This window comes from Orcinus orca, chromosome 1 (assembly GCF_937001465.1).
Source record: "Orcinus orca chromosome 1, mOrcOrc1.1, whole genome shotgun sequence".
Taxonomy (NCBI): Eukaryota; Metazoa; Chordata; class Mammalia; order Artiodactyla; family Delphinidae; genus Orcinus; species Orcinus orca.
In genome coordinates, this window is record NC_064559.1 from 35,245,849 (window position 1) to 35,264,884 (window position 19,036).

Consider the following 19,036-nt stretch of genomic DNA (forward strand, 5'->3'; position numbering starts at 1 on the left):
GACCCAAAGCACATGTCAGAGGAAAGTCCTGACTTCAGGAGGTATGGGAAGGGATGGGTTTTGTACCCAGCGTCCCCAGTGGAACGGGGACCTGAAAAGGCTGAAGAGGAAGCCCACAGAGGAGACACCCTCCTCTGGCTCCTGAGTTTGGCAGGGCTGTTGTTTTTAACAGCGTTTGCCAATCATTTTGCACCTCTGCAGAGATGGAGCCCAGTGGCTTCTGCCTGCAGTTGGCACGGGCTGCTTCCGGTGCGTGAGCTGCGAGCTGGGGTCACTTTCTTTGTGTTTAACCCCTTCCCCCATGTGCACCTCACCCTGCCCCCACCCCCACATACACAAAAATAGCGAATATCTGACCGGCCCAGGGTGTGCTGTGTGTAAAAATACAGGGGGTTGAGCCATTTCCTGCTGCTTCCGTTGTTGCGTGGAGATAAGACGCTGGGACTCGGCTGTGGACAGCGGTCCTCCAACAGGCTGAGGCAGGTCTGGCCCTGGGAGAGTGGGGCTCCAGGCCCGCCTGCTTTCATCCGACCTTGCTTCCCATCTTTCCTATCTTCTGTGACCTTTCCTTCCCTTCTCTCCCTGCCCCCTATCCTCTCTCAGTCTCTCTGCTCCATTCTTTGTGCCACCCTGATGCACTCAGGAAGCCTGCCTGCCTGTGAGGAAAAGGCGCTGTCCTCTCCCTCCTGCACATTCACCTCCTTCCACGCTGGATGGCTGGTACCCCCAGGCCCCCAGCCTGGGCCCCGCTTCCCTGTGGGTTACTTCTGGGACTCGAGCCCTTGGGGACCCAGCCAGCAGGCAGGTGGGGGTGTGCTCCTCTCCCTGGCCTGGGAGACCGGGCAGGGCTGGGCGCTCCCGCCATCATGAAGCGGAAGAGGTTGCTGACGACCCCAGGGAGCTGGAAGGTAAGGGCAGGGCTGCGAGAGGTGTCCGCTGAGGCAGGTGGCCCGCTGAGCTGCACTGGGGAAGCCCAGGTGGGGAGGGTGCAGGGAAGTGCTTCCTGTGCCTGCATGGGGCCCAAGTGTAGGCTCTGGTCAGCTCTGAGGGAGAGGCCTGCTCTAGGCAGGAGCCTTATGGAGGGCTGAGTCCAGAGGGACAGCGTGTCTCATCCCCGAGAAATAACCCCGTGACTGCAGTGAAGCCTCAGACCTGCTTGGTCCATGTGATGGGGCAAAAAGAGTTCTGGGCTGCCAGTTCTGTCTTCCTGAAGCTGTTTGTCCCTGAGCAACTTGCTTGAACTCTCTGGGCCAAAGGAGGAGCAGGTCTGCCTAGACTGCATTTTAGGGTTGTTGTGGGGATTGGGTAAATAGCAGATGTGCAAGCCCTTCCTAAATGGCAGCTGTGAGGGAATACTGTTGTCATTGCCATTATCCTTTCGGACTCTTTCCTTAAAGTTTCCTGTTCATCCCGCATCTGTTTTCCAGGCAGTGAAAACCAAGTCCAGAGTTGTCCAGGGACACACGAGAGACCCCTGTGGGCCCCCTCCCTTGGTTTCCTGATTGACTTACGCTTCTTCTGCTTGCCTTCTTCCCCAGGTCGACAAGGGGGACCTCGCGGCCCTGAGCCTCCCTGGCGGCCCTGGCCACGGTGACGCCGATGGCCCCATCAGCCTGGACGTGCCGGACGGGGCCCCGGACCCCCAGCGGACCAAGGCCGCCATCGACCACCTGCACCAGAAGATCCTGAAGATCACAGAGCAGATCAAGATCGAGCAGGAGGCGCGGGACGACAACGTGGCAGAGTACCTGAAGCTGGCCAACAACGCCGACAAGCAGCAGGTGTCCCGCATCAAGCAGGTGTTCGAGAAGAAGAACCAGAAGTCGGCCCAGACCATCGCCCAGCTGCACAAGAAGCTGGAGCACTACCGCCGGCGCCTGAAGGAGATCGAGCAGAACGGGCCGTCGCGGCAGCCCAAGGATGTGCTGCGGGACATGCAGCAGGGCCTGAAGGACGTGGGCGCCAACATGCGCGCCGGCATCAGCGGCTTTGGGGGTGGCGTGGTGGAGGGCGTGAAGGGCAGCCTCTCCGGCCTCTCACAGGCCACCCACACCGCTGTGGTGTCCAAGCCCCGGGAGTTCGCCAGCCTCATCCGGAACAAGTTTGGCAGCGCTGACAACATCGCCCACCTGAAGGACCCTCTGGACGACGGGCCCCCCGAGGAGGCGGCCCGGGCGCTGAGCGGCAGTGCCACGCTCGTGTCCAGCCCCAAGTACGGCAGCGACGATGAGTGCTCCAGCGCTAGCGCCAGCTCGGCTGGGGCGGGCAGCAACTCGGGGGCCGGGCCCGCTGCGGCGCTGGGGAGCCCCAAGTCGAACATGCTGTACGGCGCCCCCGGAAACATGGATGCCGTGCTGGAAGAGCTGCGGGAGATCAAGGAGGGCCAGTCCCACCTGGAGGACTCGATGGAGGACCTGAAGGCTCAGCTGCAGAGGGACTACACCTACATGACCCAGTGCCTGCAGGAGGAGCGCTACAGGTGTGTGCCGCCCGGCCCGGCCCTGGGGAGAGGGGCCGAGCACCGGCTTGCAGACTTGGTGGTAGCAGCAGACGGGGGAGCATCTAGAAGGCTCCTGGGCTGCTGGAAGGGGCCAGGAAGAGGCTCCGAGGCCCCTTCCACCAGCTTCCAGGACAGCTGGAAGTTAGGATTACGGGGCCTGTGGAAGGAAGGCTCTGCCCGTCTCAGGAGCTTTGAGCGTCCCTCCTTGATGATTACATGGTTGTTGTACAAAAGGGGAAACCGAGGCAGGAGCCAGCTACATGACCTTTTATCTGGAGAGAGTCTGGCTAAGAGCGCTGACTCTGGAGCCAGGTTACCTGGGTTCAGATCCCAGCTCTACTCTTTACCCTTTACCTTGAACAAAGTTCTTAATACTCTTCGTACCCGGTGTCCTCATCTGTGAAGCGGGAATAACGTGAAGCCCTGTTCACAGGGTTTGTGAGGGTTGAGTCCAAACCTGTAAAGTCACCGTATGTAGGTGTCTGGCGTGGTCCATGTGATCGTTCAGCCGGGGCTCCCGAGTCAGCCTGTCCCCTCCTTCCCTTCTGTCGGCTCTGCTTTTGCTCTGCGCCTCTCGTGTGCCATTTGGCACCTGCTCCTTGGGAGTCTTCGGGATCTTTTCTTTAGTTAGCACCTTTTCTTCTTTATATATGGGAAGAAGGTTTGGAAAATTGAGGGGGAAACCTGCCTGAAAGCTAACTCCCCCCCCCCCGCCGCCCGCCATAGTAGTCACCTTCTATATTTTGTGCCTTCAGAGCAGGGATTGTGTCTCTATATCCCTGGGTCCCTGGTACCCAGGAGAGCCTATTAGCCCAGGGCTTAAGGGTTGAGGTTGTTGAAGTTAGTCAATCCCTGACTCCTCCATTCATGAGCTCTGTGATCTCAGGCAAGTTCCTCAACCTCTCTATGCCTCAGTCTTCTCGTCTGTAAAATGGGGATGACACTAGGACTTATCTTGAAGGTTTGTGGAGGAGGATCCTATGGGATAATGTGGCGAAAGTGCCTAGCCCAGGGCCTGCATATAAGAAGTGCTGTGTACGTAGTAGCTTTCATTGTGGTTGCTGTTAAAATTGGACAGGGCTGGACACCTGGGGTGGGTTGAGTCATTGTTGAGAATGAGTGAAATTGATCCTGGGGAGAGACAAGGGGCTTGGGGAGCTGGGACTGGTGTCATACCTTCTCCCTCCGCCAGGTATGAGCGGCTGGAGGAGCAGCTCAACGACCTGACCGAGCTTCACCAGAATGAGATGACCAACCTGAAGCAGGAGCTGGCCAGCATGGAGGAGAAGGTGGCCTACCAGTCCTACGAAAGGGCCCGGGACATCCAGGTACAGCAGCCTCAAGAGGAATCCGGGAGTGGGCTGGTTCCGCCGCTTCCCCTTAATCAAGACTTCCACTTCCCACCGTCCTCCCCAGATAGTCATCATTAAAGGACTCGGGCCCCTAGCTGCAGCTGATCACTCTCTACCCTGCCTGGCCTTCGGAGGGGGCACCCTGTGCATTGTCACCTCCTCGGAGGGGCAGGTAGGGTTTAGGCTGGGGGTCTGCCCGCCCCGAGCTCCAATGCACCCACCCCTGTGTCCCTGCAGGAGGCTGTGGAGTCTTGCCTGACCCGGGTCACCAAGCTGGAGCTGCAGCAGCAACAGCAGCAGGTGGTGCAGCTGGAGGGCGTGGAGAACGCCAACGCACGGGCGCTGCTGGGCAAGTTCATCAACGTGATCCTGGCGCTCATGGCCGTGCTGCTGGTGTTCGTGTCCACTCTCGCCAACTTCATCACACCACTCATGAAGACCCGCCTGCGCATCACCAGCACTGCCCTCCTGGTCCTCGTCCTCTTCCTCCTCTGGAAGCACTGGGACTCCCTCACCTACCTCCTGCAGCACGTGCTACTGCCTAGCTGAGCGGCCGGCCTGTCCCGACCCCGTGCTCTCCCCAGCCCCCAGCTGGCCATGCTTCTCCGGGGGAACCCTGGGACTCCCGAGTCCTTGGACTTCATCATGTGTCCAGTTTGGCCTCCTGCCCAAACTGTCCATTCCAGCAACTTCTGCCCCCTTCTCTGTCCTTGCTTCTTCTGTCCAGTGCCTCCTCCCTGTTGGCCTGAAGGGAGCCGTCAGTGTAGCCCTGGCTGGAGGCGGTGGGGGCGTCGGTGGCCAAATGGAGCAGAGGACACCCGGATGGACTGTTCTGATTATTTACAGTCACACAAGTGCTCCTCCCAGCTGACGCAGATGCCATGGGTCAGGAAGGCCAATGAGAAGAGGGGCGGGAGAGGGCCATGCCTTGGCTTTCCTGGGGAAGAGCCCATGCTTCAGGCAGCTCCGGCTCCCTCTTTGTGGAGATGGTCAGAATGAAGGCAAGAGTTTCAGGAAGGAAGCTCCCCAGCTCACCCCTCCCTCCTCCAGAGCTGGGTTGAGGCTGGGTTCTGGGTTGGGCCCTTCTGGGATCTGAAGGATGCAGGCTCTGGAGGCCAGTTAGGTGTGGCTTTGGATTTGTGTGTTCCCTGTTATCCTTTCTGCCTGTCCCTGGATCTGCTCTTTTCAGGGAAAGAGGCCCCAGGGGTCCCAAGCTCTTAGGGTTCTGTTTATTTATTTATTTATTGGTTCCTTTGTCCCTTATTCCCCTGAGCTCCAGGGAGAGGTCCCACCCCCGCCCCCCTCTCCGGTCCTCTCTCTGAAGCCAGGGCTGCTGCTTGGCTGTCGGGCACTTCCATGCCATTTAGATCTGGAGCCTCCTGGCTGGGGGAAGTGGGGCAGAGCCGCCCAGCCCCACTCTCCCAAGCGGCGCCTCAGCCTCTTTTATATGTCTGTTTATTCCGTATGTGTGTATCTGTGTGGGGGAGGTTGTCTGTTGCTTTCTTTTTTTTAAGGCTCTGGAGTGTTGTGTATGGTTTCTCTTCACATCCCAGCCTCCCCAAGGGCACTTCCAAGAAGAGAGGGGATTTCTCAGAAAAGGAGAGAGAAATCCCCTGGAACAGGGGAGGGCAGTGCCTGCCAGCTGTTGTGGACCTTCCCGAGAAATAAATATCCTCTAAATTTTCAAACCATCCCGTCTAGCGTTGGTTGATTAGGCTGTTTCCATGGAAACCACCGAGTCTCTCCCAACACTCAAGCATTCTGGGTAACACAGACTGGGCCTCACCTATTGGCCTGTGGCCTTCATCCTCCAGGATCTGACATTGAACAAAGTGTCATCCACCCTTCCCATTTGCTTTCCACAGCCAAAGCTCTGGCCTGGGTGATAGGGAGGTGAGATGATGTCCACCCCATCCAGCCTCCCTGGAGTGCTTTCTAGGAGGAGGGAAATTGGGAGAGATTTCCTTAGTTTGGAGAACATAAGCAGCTGGAGGCCTCGATGACAGCAGTCATGCCCAGGTATGGCCACAGGAGGGCAGCAGAGTCCTTATTCAGCACTTTCTTAGGGTTCAGCTCCAAAGACTAGCATCTGTTGGCGTTAGCTTGGCCTTTCAATTCTGTCCAGCCAGAGCAGAGATCACCTGCCTTGAGCATAGAGGCCCTCAATGTCTGCTCTGTGACTGTATTTCCCACCTCTGACAGTTAAGGGCACCCACAGAAAGCACTGGATTCCCAGCAGGAACCCTGTGGGAGCTCAGTTGGCCCACCTGAGTCTCCCTACTGCGAGGAGATGCCCCCAGTTCGTGAAAGCAGGAGGGCTGTAGGGAAAGCACCTACCCCAGAGCCCTGGCCCATAATTAGCGCACCTGTGGCCAATTCCCATCTTTCTGGGCCTCAGTTTCTACATCTGTAATATGGATGGATGCAGTAGCTGCTAATTTCAAAGGGCTCTGACATTCTGTGGTTCTGTAGGTCTGAGAAGTCAATACACAGATACACAGATGTATCCGTGACCTTGGGCTTTAGGGGACTTAGGCGTCGGGGACTGTGCCCTTAACTGGATCAGAGAGGGTGCTGCGCTGGCGCTGGCAGGAGGGCAGCACTGATGGTTCATCTTCACCCTCTATAACCGGGTAGGATTTTCACCAGGTGACCTTACAGGGCCTTCCAACAATGTCACTCCTGGGCCCTGCACCCCCCATTTCTTCCAACCACATGCACACCTCCCTTGGGGGCCATGGGCTCTGGGCCAGGAGCCCACATTCCTGGGCCCCAGGTGGGGGTGGCTGCTCCAGGCTGCAGACATTTCCCACATTCCTCCCCAAGGTCAGGTGCCTTCCCTGCATTGGTTCTTAAATGTCACTGCCAGCCACAGTCCACACTGAAAGGGAGGAGGGAAGAGGGAGGCTGGGGCGTGACATTCTCAGCTGATCCTGAGGCTGCAAAGTAAACAGCCCTAGGAGAGGGGAACATCAGCCCCACCTCCACCCCCACCCCCGGCTACAGAGCCATCTTCTGCAAAAAAGGACGGAACAGGCAGACCCTATATTTGCCTCTTTGTGACAAGGGGCTTCTCGCTAAGCCCAGGCCCCGACTAGGAGTTGGGTTTCATTCCTCTGACAGTCACTGCCCTTCCTTGTTCATGTCTGAGCCTCTCTCCACTCTGTAAAAATGGGACAAATTGCTCCAATCTGGACCTGCCTGCCTCTCCCGCCAGGGGTCACAGGGTGAGACATTGAGTCAGGGTGGCCTCTGCAGGGGACCACCCTCCTTTAGACTGCAGGACCAACGGGCAGGCTTTCTCCCCGGGGGTCCGTCCTGCAGGTCCCAGCCCCACACCTGGGGTTCACAGGGCCTGGCCAGGCCAGCACCCTCCCGCAGCCTCAGTGGCCCAGGCTGGGGGCAGCTGAGAACTCATCTCTGCTTGGACTTGGTGCGGTAGTGCTCCAGCAGCACTTGGCGGGCAGCTGGCTGGCCTGGAGACGGCATATTTGCTGTGCCATGTTTGCTGTGCCCGTGCAGAGCTGGTGCTCCCTGCCAGCCTTGTGGAAACGGTGGCGCTGCAGCAGGTGCAGCCTGGGCCCACACCAAAGCCTTCTGACGGCACGGGGCAGAGGGCAGTGACCTGACCCCCGCCACTCCAGGTGACTCAAGGTGATTCTGGGGGGAAGGGGAGGGAAAGGAGGAAAGACCTGGGGCCACAGGGTGGGAGAGGAGGGGAGCTTTAGCCGGGACGCCTGGATGGATCCACGTGGCAGGCCCCCCGTCAGTGACGGCGCCCTTAAGTGAGGTCAAGTTTCCAATGTAAGAGCCTGGGCTTTGGAGCCTGCAGCTCTGGGCTCCAGTCCCAGCGCTGTCACCCACTTCAGACAAGGTTCCAGTCTCAGATTAGCCTCCTCCTCTGCCCATAGGAAAGCAAATGGCATCTGGCTCACAGGTTTGGGGTGCAGGAGAGAGGACATTCTGCGTGTCACACCTTAGCCTGGCGCCTAGAACCTAATAAGGGACTAACCAAGGCAAGTTATGACTCCTCCCCCTTCCTGAAGCCAAGGGGATGTTCAAGTGCAGAACTGCTCAGAGACGTCTAAGGCAGACCCTACAGAAACAAGCAAGGCTGAGGGCGACTGAGGAGGTCTTGGCCTCCAACTCCTGACGGCTCAGTAGAGGCCCTCACAGCTCCCCTTCCCTGTGAGCTGAGAGCCTGCTTATTCCAGACACCTTTCCTCTAGGACTTGCAGACAAAGCCGGCCCAGTCCCAGGGAGTCAGGCCCCAGCTTGAGACAGGACTGGATGAGGCCTGCCTGGCCCAGGCTGGCTGCCTCCACCCGGGTCCTGTGAGTATATCAGTGCTTGGGGCCCAGCCTCCTCCAGACCACGGGCCCAGGTGTGTGCTCAGGAATCGGCATCAGGAGGCCCAGGTTTGGGTGGAGGCTCAGCCACTCAGCGCTGGCTGTGGGGTTGCAGGCTCGCGTCTCCTCGTCGAGATAAGGATGCCTGGGCTGCCCAAGTGGCAGGGCATTCGTGAGGCTCAGAGGAGATGTCAGATATGGGTGCCTGCACCCCAGGTTCCCAGATCTCTCTCCCTAAGGGAGACAACTGTCAGGCTGCTGCTGGGCCATCTGGGGTCCCCACAGAGGGCTCTGAGCTGCTCGGGGCCAAGCCTGGGGCAGGGCTTGAGAGAGTGGCTGGCAGTGGCCCCTCAGGCTGAACGGTTGTAGCCAACCCCCCAGTGGAGCTGGAAGGAGGAGGCTCGGCCTCCACCAGACATGCTGGGACAGAGGTGGAGAGGGAGGGAAGGCTGGGACTTGCCCCAGCACATCCAGACCTGTCAGCAGGACCTGAGTCACCCAGCTAGAAGGACAGTCTAGGTTGGTGACGGCGGCACTGCTTCCCACACTCGGGTCCTCCCAGAAGAGCCCTCCCTCCCCGGTAGCCGATCCAAAGTCTAGCTCAAGATGAGGGGCCCAGGGGTGCTCGATAGACCACCTTGGCCATGCCCCTGCCCCCAGGCAGCCACCCACCAAGTTGGCTCTGCTTCCAAAAGCACCCGGAGGAGATTCCACAAGCTCTGGGTGCCTGGACCCTGCTGCCCGCCCACCTCCCAGCCTAAAGGTCCTTTGGTTGCCTTACTCTGGTTGTTCTTGTAGGGATTTCAGCTCACTGAAGAGAAGACTAAAGTAAACCCTTTAGAAGGATCTGGGTCTCCAGCTGGTTTGGGCGCTCTGATCTGGGCTCCTGCAGGAAGGCTGAGTTCTCTCTGTGCCACTCTCTTGGGTCCCTTTGTTCTTTTTCTACTTGAGCCCAGCCCCAAGCACCCAGAGTTGAGGTGGAGGTGAGGAGGAGAAGATTTCCCACGAAACTGGGCATTAAATAAACTCATGCAAGAGACAAGTCACCAGCACGGACCTGTTATATGTCTCTGGCTGGTCCCTTCTCCATCTTCTCAGTCAGGCAGGGCCACGCCAGGCCAAGGATGGGAAGACCTGAGCGACAGCAGCGTGGATGCCGAGGATGAAGGGGCTGACCAGGGGTCCCGTTCCTTCCTCTCCATTTCCTTCTCTGCTGGTCTTGGAGCGCTCATCAAAGGTGGGCAGCCTGTGGTCCAGGTAGCCTGTAGCCCAAACCACTAGGCTTAGGTTCAATGAAATTCAAGAAATGCAGTTTTGAACACCTGCTCTGTGCCAGGCACGTAGACACAAAGAAAAGTAAGACATGGTCCGTGCCCTCATGGAGCTCACAGCCTAGCAGGGACACACACACACACACACACAGCCCTCTAACAGAGGCAGGAAGAGATAAGTGCTGCAGCAGGGGACGGGGTGGGAAGTCCAGGGAGGAGAGCTCCACTCTGATAGGGACCTTTGGGGAGGCTTCTCAGAGCACTGAAGGACGGGCAACAGGCAAGGACGGAGAGTGTCCCAAGCAGATGGTTTTGGTCAGGTTCTGGGCGTGCAGGTGAGACAGAGGCATCGTTACATGGTTTGAAGGGATATGCGGTGTTTCAGGCATCAGTACTGCCCAGCCTACACCCCAGAGGGCAGGATACCTGGGGAAGGGGCTTCTAAGGCCACTCCAGTGAGAAGGAGAGGGAAGAGGGGAAGGGAACCCCCACTCCAGAACTTATGGGACTTGGGGGTTTCAGAGGGGTTGTTTGTGCTTGAAAGAGAAAGGGAAGGTGAGGGGAGTTTGGGGAGAGAAGGGAAAGGGTGAGCATTCTCCTCAGGAAGACCTGGGACCATCTGGAAGTCTAGGGACTTGGGGGCTAACACTCAACTACGCTGTGTGATACTGAGAAGGTCATGCAACCTCTCTGGGCCTTAGGGTCCCCACCTTCACACAAATGGAGAATTTAAGATGGAGAGATTGACGAGGCTAGTGAGTTTCTGGGAAATCCAGAAAGTATCTCTGTGAAGCGGACTCAAGTGCAGGCTCCCAGTGTGGTGGAGAGGCGGCTTGGTTTGGTGAGGTCTGTGAGCAGGAACGCACGCAGACAGAGGAGTCGGGACCGGTGTTCTAACCGTGGGGAGTCCTCCCTGCTGGATGCCCAGGTTGCAAGGAGGGCATCTGGAGGTGAGTCGGAGAGCAAGGTTGGCTCCAAAGGCTCTCCTGGCCTCCCTCTCACCTTCCCCCAGAAGCAGGGCAAAAGATGAGGGAATGCCAGGGTTCTCTTCTCCACTTGGCAGCGGTGAGATTAAAAGGGTGGTGGCTTCCAGGCACAGCTGTCATCTGCTCAGGTATGATTTTGAGGGTGTGGGGAGACCCCTCCTCCCTGGCCCAAAGTCATGGCAATATCAATCCCTTTTCCTATCCAAGACCTCACAGCTAACAATGCTTTTTGTGTACATGGATTCATTTTATCTCCACCATAACCCTAGTGGGTGGCTAGAGAGGTGACATAAGACTCCGCTTACAGATAGCAAACCGAGTCTCAGAAAGATGAGGGGAACTTACTCATGGACACAGCCGGTGAATGGCTGCCCCAGGACAAACCCAGGCTTGCTGACAACGCCGCCGCAGCTGTAGCTGAAGCCTGACACCCACAGGTAGGCTAAGTGTTGCTTGTTACATGTACAAATGCAGGTGACCCTACGAGGGGTAAACCTTGAGCCATTCACACCTTAGTATGAATTCGTTTTTCCCATTGAACACTTTCTTTACTCTGCCAGAGAAAGAGAAGGTTAGGGTTTGAGAGGTTGAAGAAAAAACATTTTCAAGGAGGCAGAAAGGGAAAAACAATTTTCTACAAATTCCATTGACTTTCTATTTTTTCCCAAGGCTGAGTCCTTTGAGCCACAGAGCTTAATACCAACTCCAGAGGGAAAAGCCTAGGGAGGATCCAAAGGAACAATTTATTCATCTGTTCATCAAACTTACATGAACATCTGTTTTATGTAAGAGATGGACGATACTGAGGTGAACTAGACAAACTCTCTCTCTTCGAACATCTCAAAATCTATCCAGGAAGACAGAGGTAAAAAAATGACAATGGAGCTTGGTAACTGCTAAAACGAAGTTATGATCTAAGAAAGAGAAGCTAGCTGCTGGAGGGGAGCTGGATTAGCAAAGTTCTCTTCCCTCCATGACACATCTTTCATCACACATTTTTCGCCCGTCCCGGCACCTCATAAGCCTGACAGCCAGACAGTCCTTTCTGTCACCTCACTTAAGTACCTCTTGCTCAGCAGTGCCCAGTACCCCTGGCCATGCCCAGTGATCCCAGCCTGTGACCTCAGCAGCTAGGTAAAGGGCCGTGAGGTCTTTATGGAATCTCTGGCCAAGACTCCCATTATACATATGAGGAAACTGAGGCCCAGATAGAGGCGGTGACTTTCTCGAGATTGCTACAGTGAGGCGGTGCTGAGCCTGGGCTCTCACCTGCAGATGTGCACATCACGACAAGCACACCTGGAGGGGTTTGACCGAGGAACCGCTGCGCTCTGTACAGGGTTGGAGAAGGAAGGTAAGGTGGCTGAGGGGGAGGCAGTAGAGGAAGGTAGAGGAAGCTCTGAAGCCGGGGAGGAAAGAGAGGGCAGGGAAGAGGGCACTCGTCAGGAAGGGTTCAGATGGTGACAGGGCAGCAAACTTTCTTCTAGAGGCCAGCATCAGGAGTTCCCTGGTGGCCTAGTGGTTAGGATTCCAGGCTTTCACTGCCGCAGCCCGGGTTCAGTCAATCCCTAGTCGGGGAACTGAGATCCCGAAAGCCACGTGGCGCGGCCAAAATAAATAAATAAAGCCTGCACCGTCATGCACAGTCTGTCTTATTGAACCCTCAAAGGCCAGGCCTACTTAAAATGAAATGTAAGTTAATTAAAATTCAATAAAATTAAAAATTCATTTCCTCGGCTGCACTAGCTTCATTTCAGGAGCTACGTGTGGCTGGTGTCTGCTGTACTGGACGGCACAGACGGAACGCGTTTCCATCATGGCAGAAGTGCTGTTCTAGATACTTTACATGTATAATCTCATTTAAATAATATTTTCTGAGAGTGATTAATACATGTTTGTCGTAGAAAATTTGAGGGAACTTCAGTCACAGATGATACCCTCCACCCACTAGTAGCATTTGACATACATCTTTCTAGCCTTTATTTTTCCTTTACAAGAAAATTCAAATAATGCACAGTCGGTGTAAAAAATGCAAACAATATGGGGGCTGGAGAGTAAAAATGTTGTCCCTCCACAGGGGAAAGCACTGTCAGCAACTTGGCACGTGTTCCTCCTGAGTCTGAGTTTCCCTCAGCCCCACGGTCTCAGGAACACTGAGGGGCTGCTTTAACCACAGAATCTCTATTTCGCTGGCTCTGCCCTCATCCACCTTCGAGAAGACTTCCGGTCCCTCCCCTTCCACTAACCCGAAGTGCCACAGGCCCGGGACCCTCGCAGTGGCCTTTACTTTGGACCCAGAAGCCCCTCTCTCCTCTTCCCTCACCCAGCCCTGCTCCCTGCGACACCTCATCAGGGCCTGGGGAAGGGGCGCTATATCCTGTTACTTCACCCCCGTCATTTCTCCCAGCCATCCTCCAAGGCCACGGCAGAATGGCAGAGTGGTCCAGAGCACGGGCCCTGGGATCAGACAGTCACAGGTTATGTCCCAGCTCTACCACTCATCAGGATTCCCGAGATCCTGCACGATGTATCTGAGCCTCAGTTTTCTCATCTGAACGTTGGAGATAATATCTGCCTCAAACTGTTTGCTATGAGAGTTAAATGAGATAATAGATGTAACACATTCTGCATTTCTAGATAATAATTATTGTCATTTTGCAGATGAGAAAACTGAGGCTCAGCGAGACCTAGGTACTTCTCAAGGTCCTGCTGGCAGGAGGTGGCAGGAACCAGGGTTCTAACCTATGCCTGTCTGGCTCCAAAGCCCACGTTGCTGACCCCACAGGGCCATCCCTTTCCTAACCTCGCTCCTACGCTCCAGAACACCTTCATATGGGTCGAAAAAAGCAAAGAAGCAAGGGAGGCAGCAGGAGAACTGTCAGGTGGCTCTAAACCTCAGACTTTTCCCAAGTCAGAGGCCTGCCGGGGCCAGGAGGGCAGCAGTCGCCTGCCACGCAGTCCCCCAGCTTCCCACTGCAGACTGGGCGTCCTGCTGCTTGTGTCTGCTCTCTGCAGGCCTCAGTTTCCCCATGTATATAACAACCCTGACAGTCTGTCATTTTGCACTTCTGTGACCTCCAACCCCGGAAGTCATCAGGGACCCAGAATTGACTGGAGGCAGGAGGCCAGCCCCGCCCCTCAGACCAGACCAGGCCCTGGTGAGGGGCTGACCCACAGTTACCTCACTCTCCCCAGGCTCCCCTGGGGCCCTGAGATGGGGCGCGGTGCTCGACAGGCCTGCTGGGTGAGGGCAGGTTTGGAAGGAGGTTTAGGAAGGGTGTGGCAGGGAGGGTGTGCCTGGCAGGCTCAGGTGAGGTCACTAGAGAGGGGGCACGCCTGCCAGCCTCCTCAGCTGTGCCAGACAGGGCCGGGCAGCTTCCGCCTCAGACCACGTCTCTGGGCTCCTCTGTGGGACCCCCATCCATCGTGAAGTGTGAGTGGAGGTGGACAAACTCCCCTCAACATCCATCCAAGGCCAGCTCACGGGACCTGCCCTGCTGGGTGGTGGGCCAGGAGGGCCCTGAGAGCTGTGAGGACAGGAGTGGGAAACCTGTGTGCAAGCTGTGTGCAAGACAGCAGGGGCCATGGAGGAAGGGGTTTGACCACAGTTGATCCAGGCAGTCAGAGAAGACTCCTTTGTGAAAGCAGGCAGAGGCCACAGGGGCCCAGATCTGGCTTGCTGTTCCCTGCCCTGCCCCTTTTCCCCTCTACAAGACGACACCCATTCTCCCTGAGTCCCAGGGGAGGAATGGTCATTGTCTCTTCTTCCTCTTCTTCTGGGATAGAGCTTAGAAGCTGCAATTTATTCCCTTCCAAAAGACCAAATATGTGGGGTAGTGGGGAGTTCCAGTCCATCCACTCCATGAAGCTCACTGTTAGAAAGTATTTCCTTTTACTAAGTTACTATCTGCCTCCCTATAGAATCCACTAGAGAGCATGTCAAGAATTTAATGTCCACTCCCAGTCTCCATCTACTCTGTAATTCTTTGCTCTGAGCCAAATACCCTCAGTTCTTTTAGTCATTCCTCCTAAGACTGGTTTCAAGACATTTTGACAGCTTGGCCTGTGTCCCCTGGAAATATTTCCATTTATCTGCATTCTTATAGTAACATGGTATCTAGAATGGGACTTGGCCTTCCAGTCCAAATCAGGCCAACATAGAGAATAGTACAGAGCAATCGCCTCCTAGACTTTGGCATGATATAGATCCCATGAGCTCTATTGTCTTGCTGGCCTGCATAGAACTTGGGCTCAGCAAACACCTCCTTGGCGATTTTGGACTCATGTGGCTGTTTAGACATGTCCTTGTTGGGTGGGTACACAGAGGTCACTCAGCCTGCATGACTGTTGCCTCCAACGATTCGGAGGCCCCTCGGCCTTCCTGGGTCGGGGTTCCCTGGCAGATGACCCCCAGGGATGAAGCCCAAGGCTCGGGCAGTGGCTCTCAACAGGTCTTCACTTGTCCACTCTCTTGAGGGTCTGATGAAAAGCTCTGCATCATCTTCCCAGAAAATGTACCTTCTCAAAAAACCTACAAATGCCACCAGGACTCCCTGCAGAACATTGGGACCCCAGGTTAGGAATCCCCATGTGGAAGATGATGCCTGAAAAGTAAACTCTGAGACAGCCTCCCTGTTCTAACCATGGGGGGCTCTGGACTCCCACAAAGTAACAGCCTTTCACACCAGTGCTGTGCTTTACAGCTCACAAAGTGTGTTCACACATATTGCCTCGGACAGACCCTAGAGTACAGATTATACTTGAACAAATAGGAGGTCAACGTCCACTGACTTGCCCAAGGTCACACAGCCAATCTGGGCAGAGCCAACACTCTCCTTCTCACATGGGGCCTCAGAGGAGCCAACACAGTCTGTCTGACGGTGGGGAAGGCACAACAGAGAAACGGCTGCACTTGGCTGCAGGGGAAATTGGTCCTGACCGCTCCTGACCGGGCCCAGCGGGCTCCTGCTGCAGCTCCAGAGAGACACACCCCGCCTGTCCCCGCGCTGAGCTGTGCTGCTAACAGCCTCCCTCCTGGCACAGCAGTGAGGGGCCAAGCTACCAGGCTGCAGCTTGTGAGAGAGGAGAGACAAGGGCAGAAACCAGGCCTGGATCCTGAACCCCAGGAACCCGGGGGACAGAGAAAGAGCCCCTGGACCTGCCTCTCCCTACAGAGCAGACACCTTACTTGGCAGGAGCATATCCGAGGATAAAATGGGGCTGGAGAGGGGGTGGCAGTTGGGATATGGAGCACAACTGAGTGAATGAGGTTTACATACAGGCACCAGACTTGACTGTCTGAAGTCAGTGTTTAAGTTTTCAAGGAATTCTTGCTCCTTAAAAACCCCTCTACTTGACCCAGAAAACTCAGCCTGCAACACGCAGCTCACTCCCTCCATGAAGCTTTCCCCAGCGTCCTGTGTAATGACGGTGCCCCTAGCAGGCTGGAGCTCTGGACTCGACATCCCACCCTGGTCCCTGGCAATAGGGGCTCAATCCATGTTTGTTCAGTAAGCGCTAGACACCAGAAATGAGACTGTCTTTTGTCTCTACCTGTTCTGTCACTTCGAACTGTGTCCCAAACCTCCATGGTCAACGAAGGCCAGCCTGCCTCATACACACACTCGCCCACTTTAACTGGAAGCCAGTAATGGCCTTTAGGAACCCTCTCAAGAAGCATCTAACAGGTTTTCCCAGGCTGGGATGGGCTGAGGGAGAAGGTTCAAGACAGAAAACTGTCATTTTTATGTCTTTCCCCAAACTGGGTTATTTTCCTTTGCTCCAAACAGCTGGCGGAGATGTGTGCGCAGAGAAAGGGTCTGGAACTTGGAGTGTCGCTCTGCAGGCATCTGGGTGGTTCTCCACCCTCAGCTGGTTTGCAGCCCGGGCTGGGGCTGGGGGTTGCTAAAGGGAGGGGCCTGGCTTGCAGTGGGTGGGTTGCTGCTCGGGCCTTTGATCATTAACCCTTATCAAAAAGAATTCATGAATTTGTGTTGGTTTTATGCCTCTGTCTCCTCCACCGGACTCTGGAGGGTGGGAACCACATTTATTCAATTCAGAATCCTCAGGGATGGGTACAATGCCAAGTATAGAGTAATGCTAAATACATGTTGAAGGCAAAAAAATAAAATAATTTTTTAAAAAAGCACCAAAACCTCCCTGCTAGTCTTATTTCTGGGGCACCCCTGCCTCTCTTAAAGGAAAGAGCTTCTTAGAGCTTCCCTTTGCTGATGGGAGGAGGGGCCTGTCACTGGCCTCCATTCTAGCTGGAGGTGTGGGCCCTTCTCCCCTGGGCTGCTCCTAAGACTAATTCTTTGTCTCTGTTATTTCTAGCCCCAAACGTGTGTCTTAGGTTTCCTGCCACCTGGCCTGACGGCCCAACCGCCCCAGCTATATCTCTGCACAGCCCCAACCAGACATGGAGATTCACCCCCGCTTCCTGATAGCTCTCACCCCTATGGCAACCACAACTATTTTTAGCAGAGCTCAGGGGCAGCCGAATGACCTCACTGCCTCATGTTTTTGACATCCTTCAGAGACCTCAGTCCTCCCAACGTTGGGTTTCACTTTCCACTGCTTTTGCTAATCCTCCAGCTGCCTGGGTTTCTTGGAGTGAGTCTTGGGCCCAGCTCAGGGAAGACCCTTTGTCCCCGCCCCACCTCCTGGCTGTAACCCCTAGCCCTAAGCATTTAGGGCCCTCAGAACCATTCGTTTTTCTCAAAGCTGTCAGAAATTCTCCATCCTTTCCTGGGTCAGAATCCCAACATCTGACTCAAGTTCTCAGTCTAACCTAAATCTTTCCTGCTGTCAGGGTTGCCAGATTTAGCAAATAAAAATACAGAATACCCAGTTAAATTTGAATTTCACATAAACAACAAATAATTTTTTAGTTCAGCATGTTTTAGGTAATATTACACTAAAAAATTATTCGTTGTATATGTGAAATTCAAATTTAACTGGGAATCCTGCATTTTATCTGGCAACCCTACCTGCTGTATTCCTTCTCAGTAGAGCAGCAGTTATTAAATGTTTTGGTCTCAGGATCCCTTTATACTCTAAAAACTTATTGAGGACACTCAAAGAGCATTTATGTGGGTGAACTGGCGTTTATCATATTAGAAATTAAAACATAAATTAAAAAATATTTATTAATTTATTTTAAAATAAGTTTTAAAAAGTGACAGTAATAACTCATTACACATTTACATATATAAAACATTTTTACAAAAACTTGCTATATTTTCCAAAACAAACAAACAAAAAATAGTGAGAAGAGTGGCATTGTTCTACATGTTTTGCAAATGTTTTTAATATTTGGCTTAATGAAAAAGAGACAGATTCTTTTCTTTAAAATTAAAAAATTTAATTGTGGTAACAAAATACATAACATAAAATTTACCATCCGAACTGTTTTAAGTGTGTAGTTTGATTGTATTAAGTATGTTCACATTGCCGTGCAGAGTTGGATTCTTATGTCTCCTTCAGCATCCGGTCTGTTATAATATCACACACCATGAAGCTTCTGGAAAATTCCACTGTGCACTCATGAGAGAATGAAAGTAAAAAGGCAAATGATGTTTTCATATTATGATGAAAACAGTGTTGACCTTGTTTTCGTCTGAAAGGACTTGGGGAACCCCCAGGGGTCCCTGACCACACTTTGAGAGCTGGTGCTCTAGAGCAACACCAGAGACTTCAGTGCTGACCGGTAGCAGCAGCCTTGCCCCTGACATTGATTTGGGGTGGGTGTATGACACACTGCACACATAATCTAATGTGACTCCAAGCTGGTTCTTATTTCCGAGATAGGTAGTGGGGGTGGGAGGAGGCTGAGGCCGGATCTCGTCTAGTGCCTTAGCAGGGATGGAAAAAATGGGTCTAGAAAGACTCGGACCCAAGGGCCCTAGGGGTGGCACACAAGTTATGAAGTGGACCAAGCTGACTCAGAGAGATAGTTACAATTCTGCCTCATCTTGAGGCTCTGAGAGGCTCTAAAGAAGGTAAACTCCTCCAGGCAGCGAGAAAAGAATGGATGGGCTGCTGGGGACAGGGTCAAAGAACCAGTGTGCTCGCTGCCCCAACCGGCCCCAGCCATAGCTGGCAAGGAGGGAGCTAACCACCTTACTCCCCCGTCCCTCCCTGGTGTTCATCTGCTCGTTCTGACCCTCTCTCTCATTTCCTGCCACGGCTAGTGGTTGTGAGGAAGGACAGCTGGGCCCTCGCATTTCAACTGAGTGGACGCAAGTGAGACCCTGCCTTGGGGCCTAGACACCTAGAGACTTTAGTTAGTGGGGGGCTTATTCATTTACTGACCAATCTAGTGACAAAAGAGTGGGGACCCAAAACAGCCAGTGGTCCATCCCTCATCCACACAAGTGGTCCCATTACTACCAAGTCCAATAGAACATGAGCATACTACACATGTTTTGTACCAGACATACACCCTTAGCACACTCACCTCTGGGCTGTTCACGATCATCCTGTAGATGTTATTTTATAGCTTCAACTTTATTATATACAAATTCCTTGAGGGAGGGAACCATGCCTTTATTGCTTCCGTATTTTCCACAGCACCTAG

The 19,036-nt window shown here is 54.3% G+C and overlaps 1 protein-coding gene across 6 annotated transcripts in view; it reads left to right on the forward strand.

The window, feature by feature from the left end:
- Positions 1–5,543, forward strand: part of TMCC2 (transmembrane and coiled-coil domain family 2) — a 37,125-nt gene extending 31,582 nt beyond the window's left edge. For all 6 annotated transcript variants that reach the window (XM_004282449.4, XM_033410515.2, XM_033410513.2 and 3 more), the window contains 3 exons: positions 1,539–2,479; positions 3,693–3,828; positions 4,090–5,543. In XM_004282449.4, coding sequence (XP_004282497.1) covers positions 1,539–2,479; positions 3,693–3,828; positions 4,090–4,401 — 1,389 coding nt within the window. In that variant the 3' untranslated portion in view covers positions 4,402–5,543. The remainder of the gene's footprint in view (positions 1–1,538; positions 2,480–3,692; positions 3,829–4,089) is intronic.
- The last annotated feature ends 13,493 nt before the right edge of the window (positions 5,544–19,036 follow it).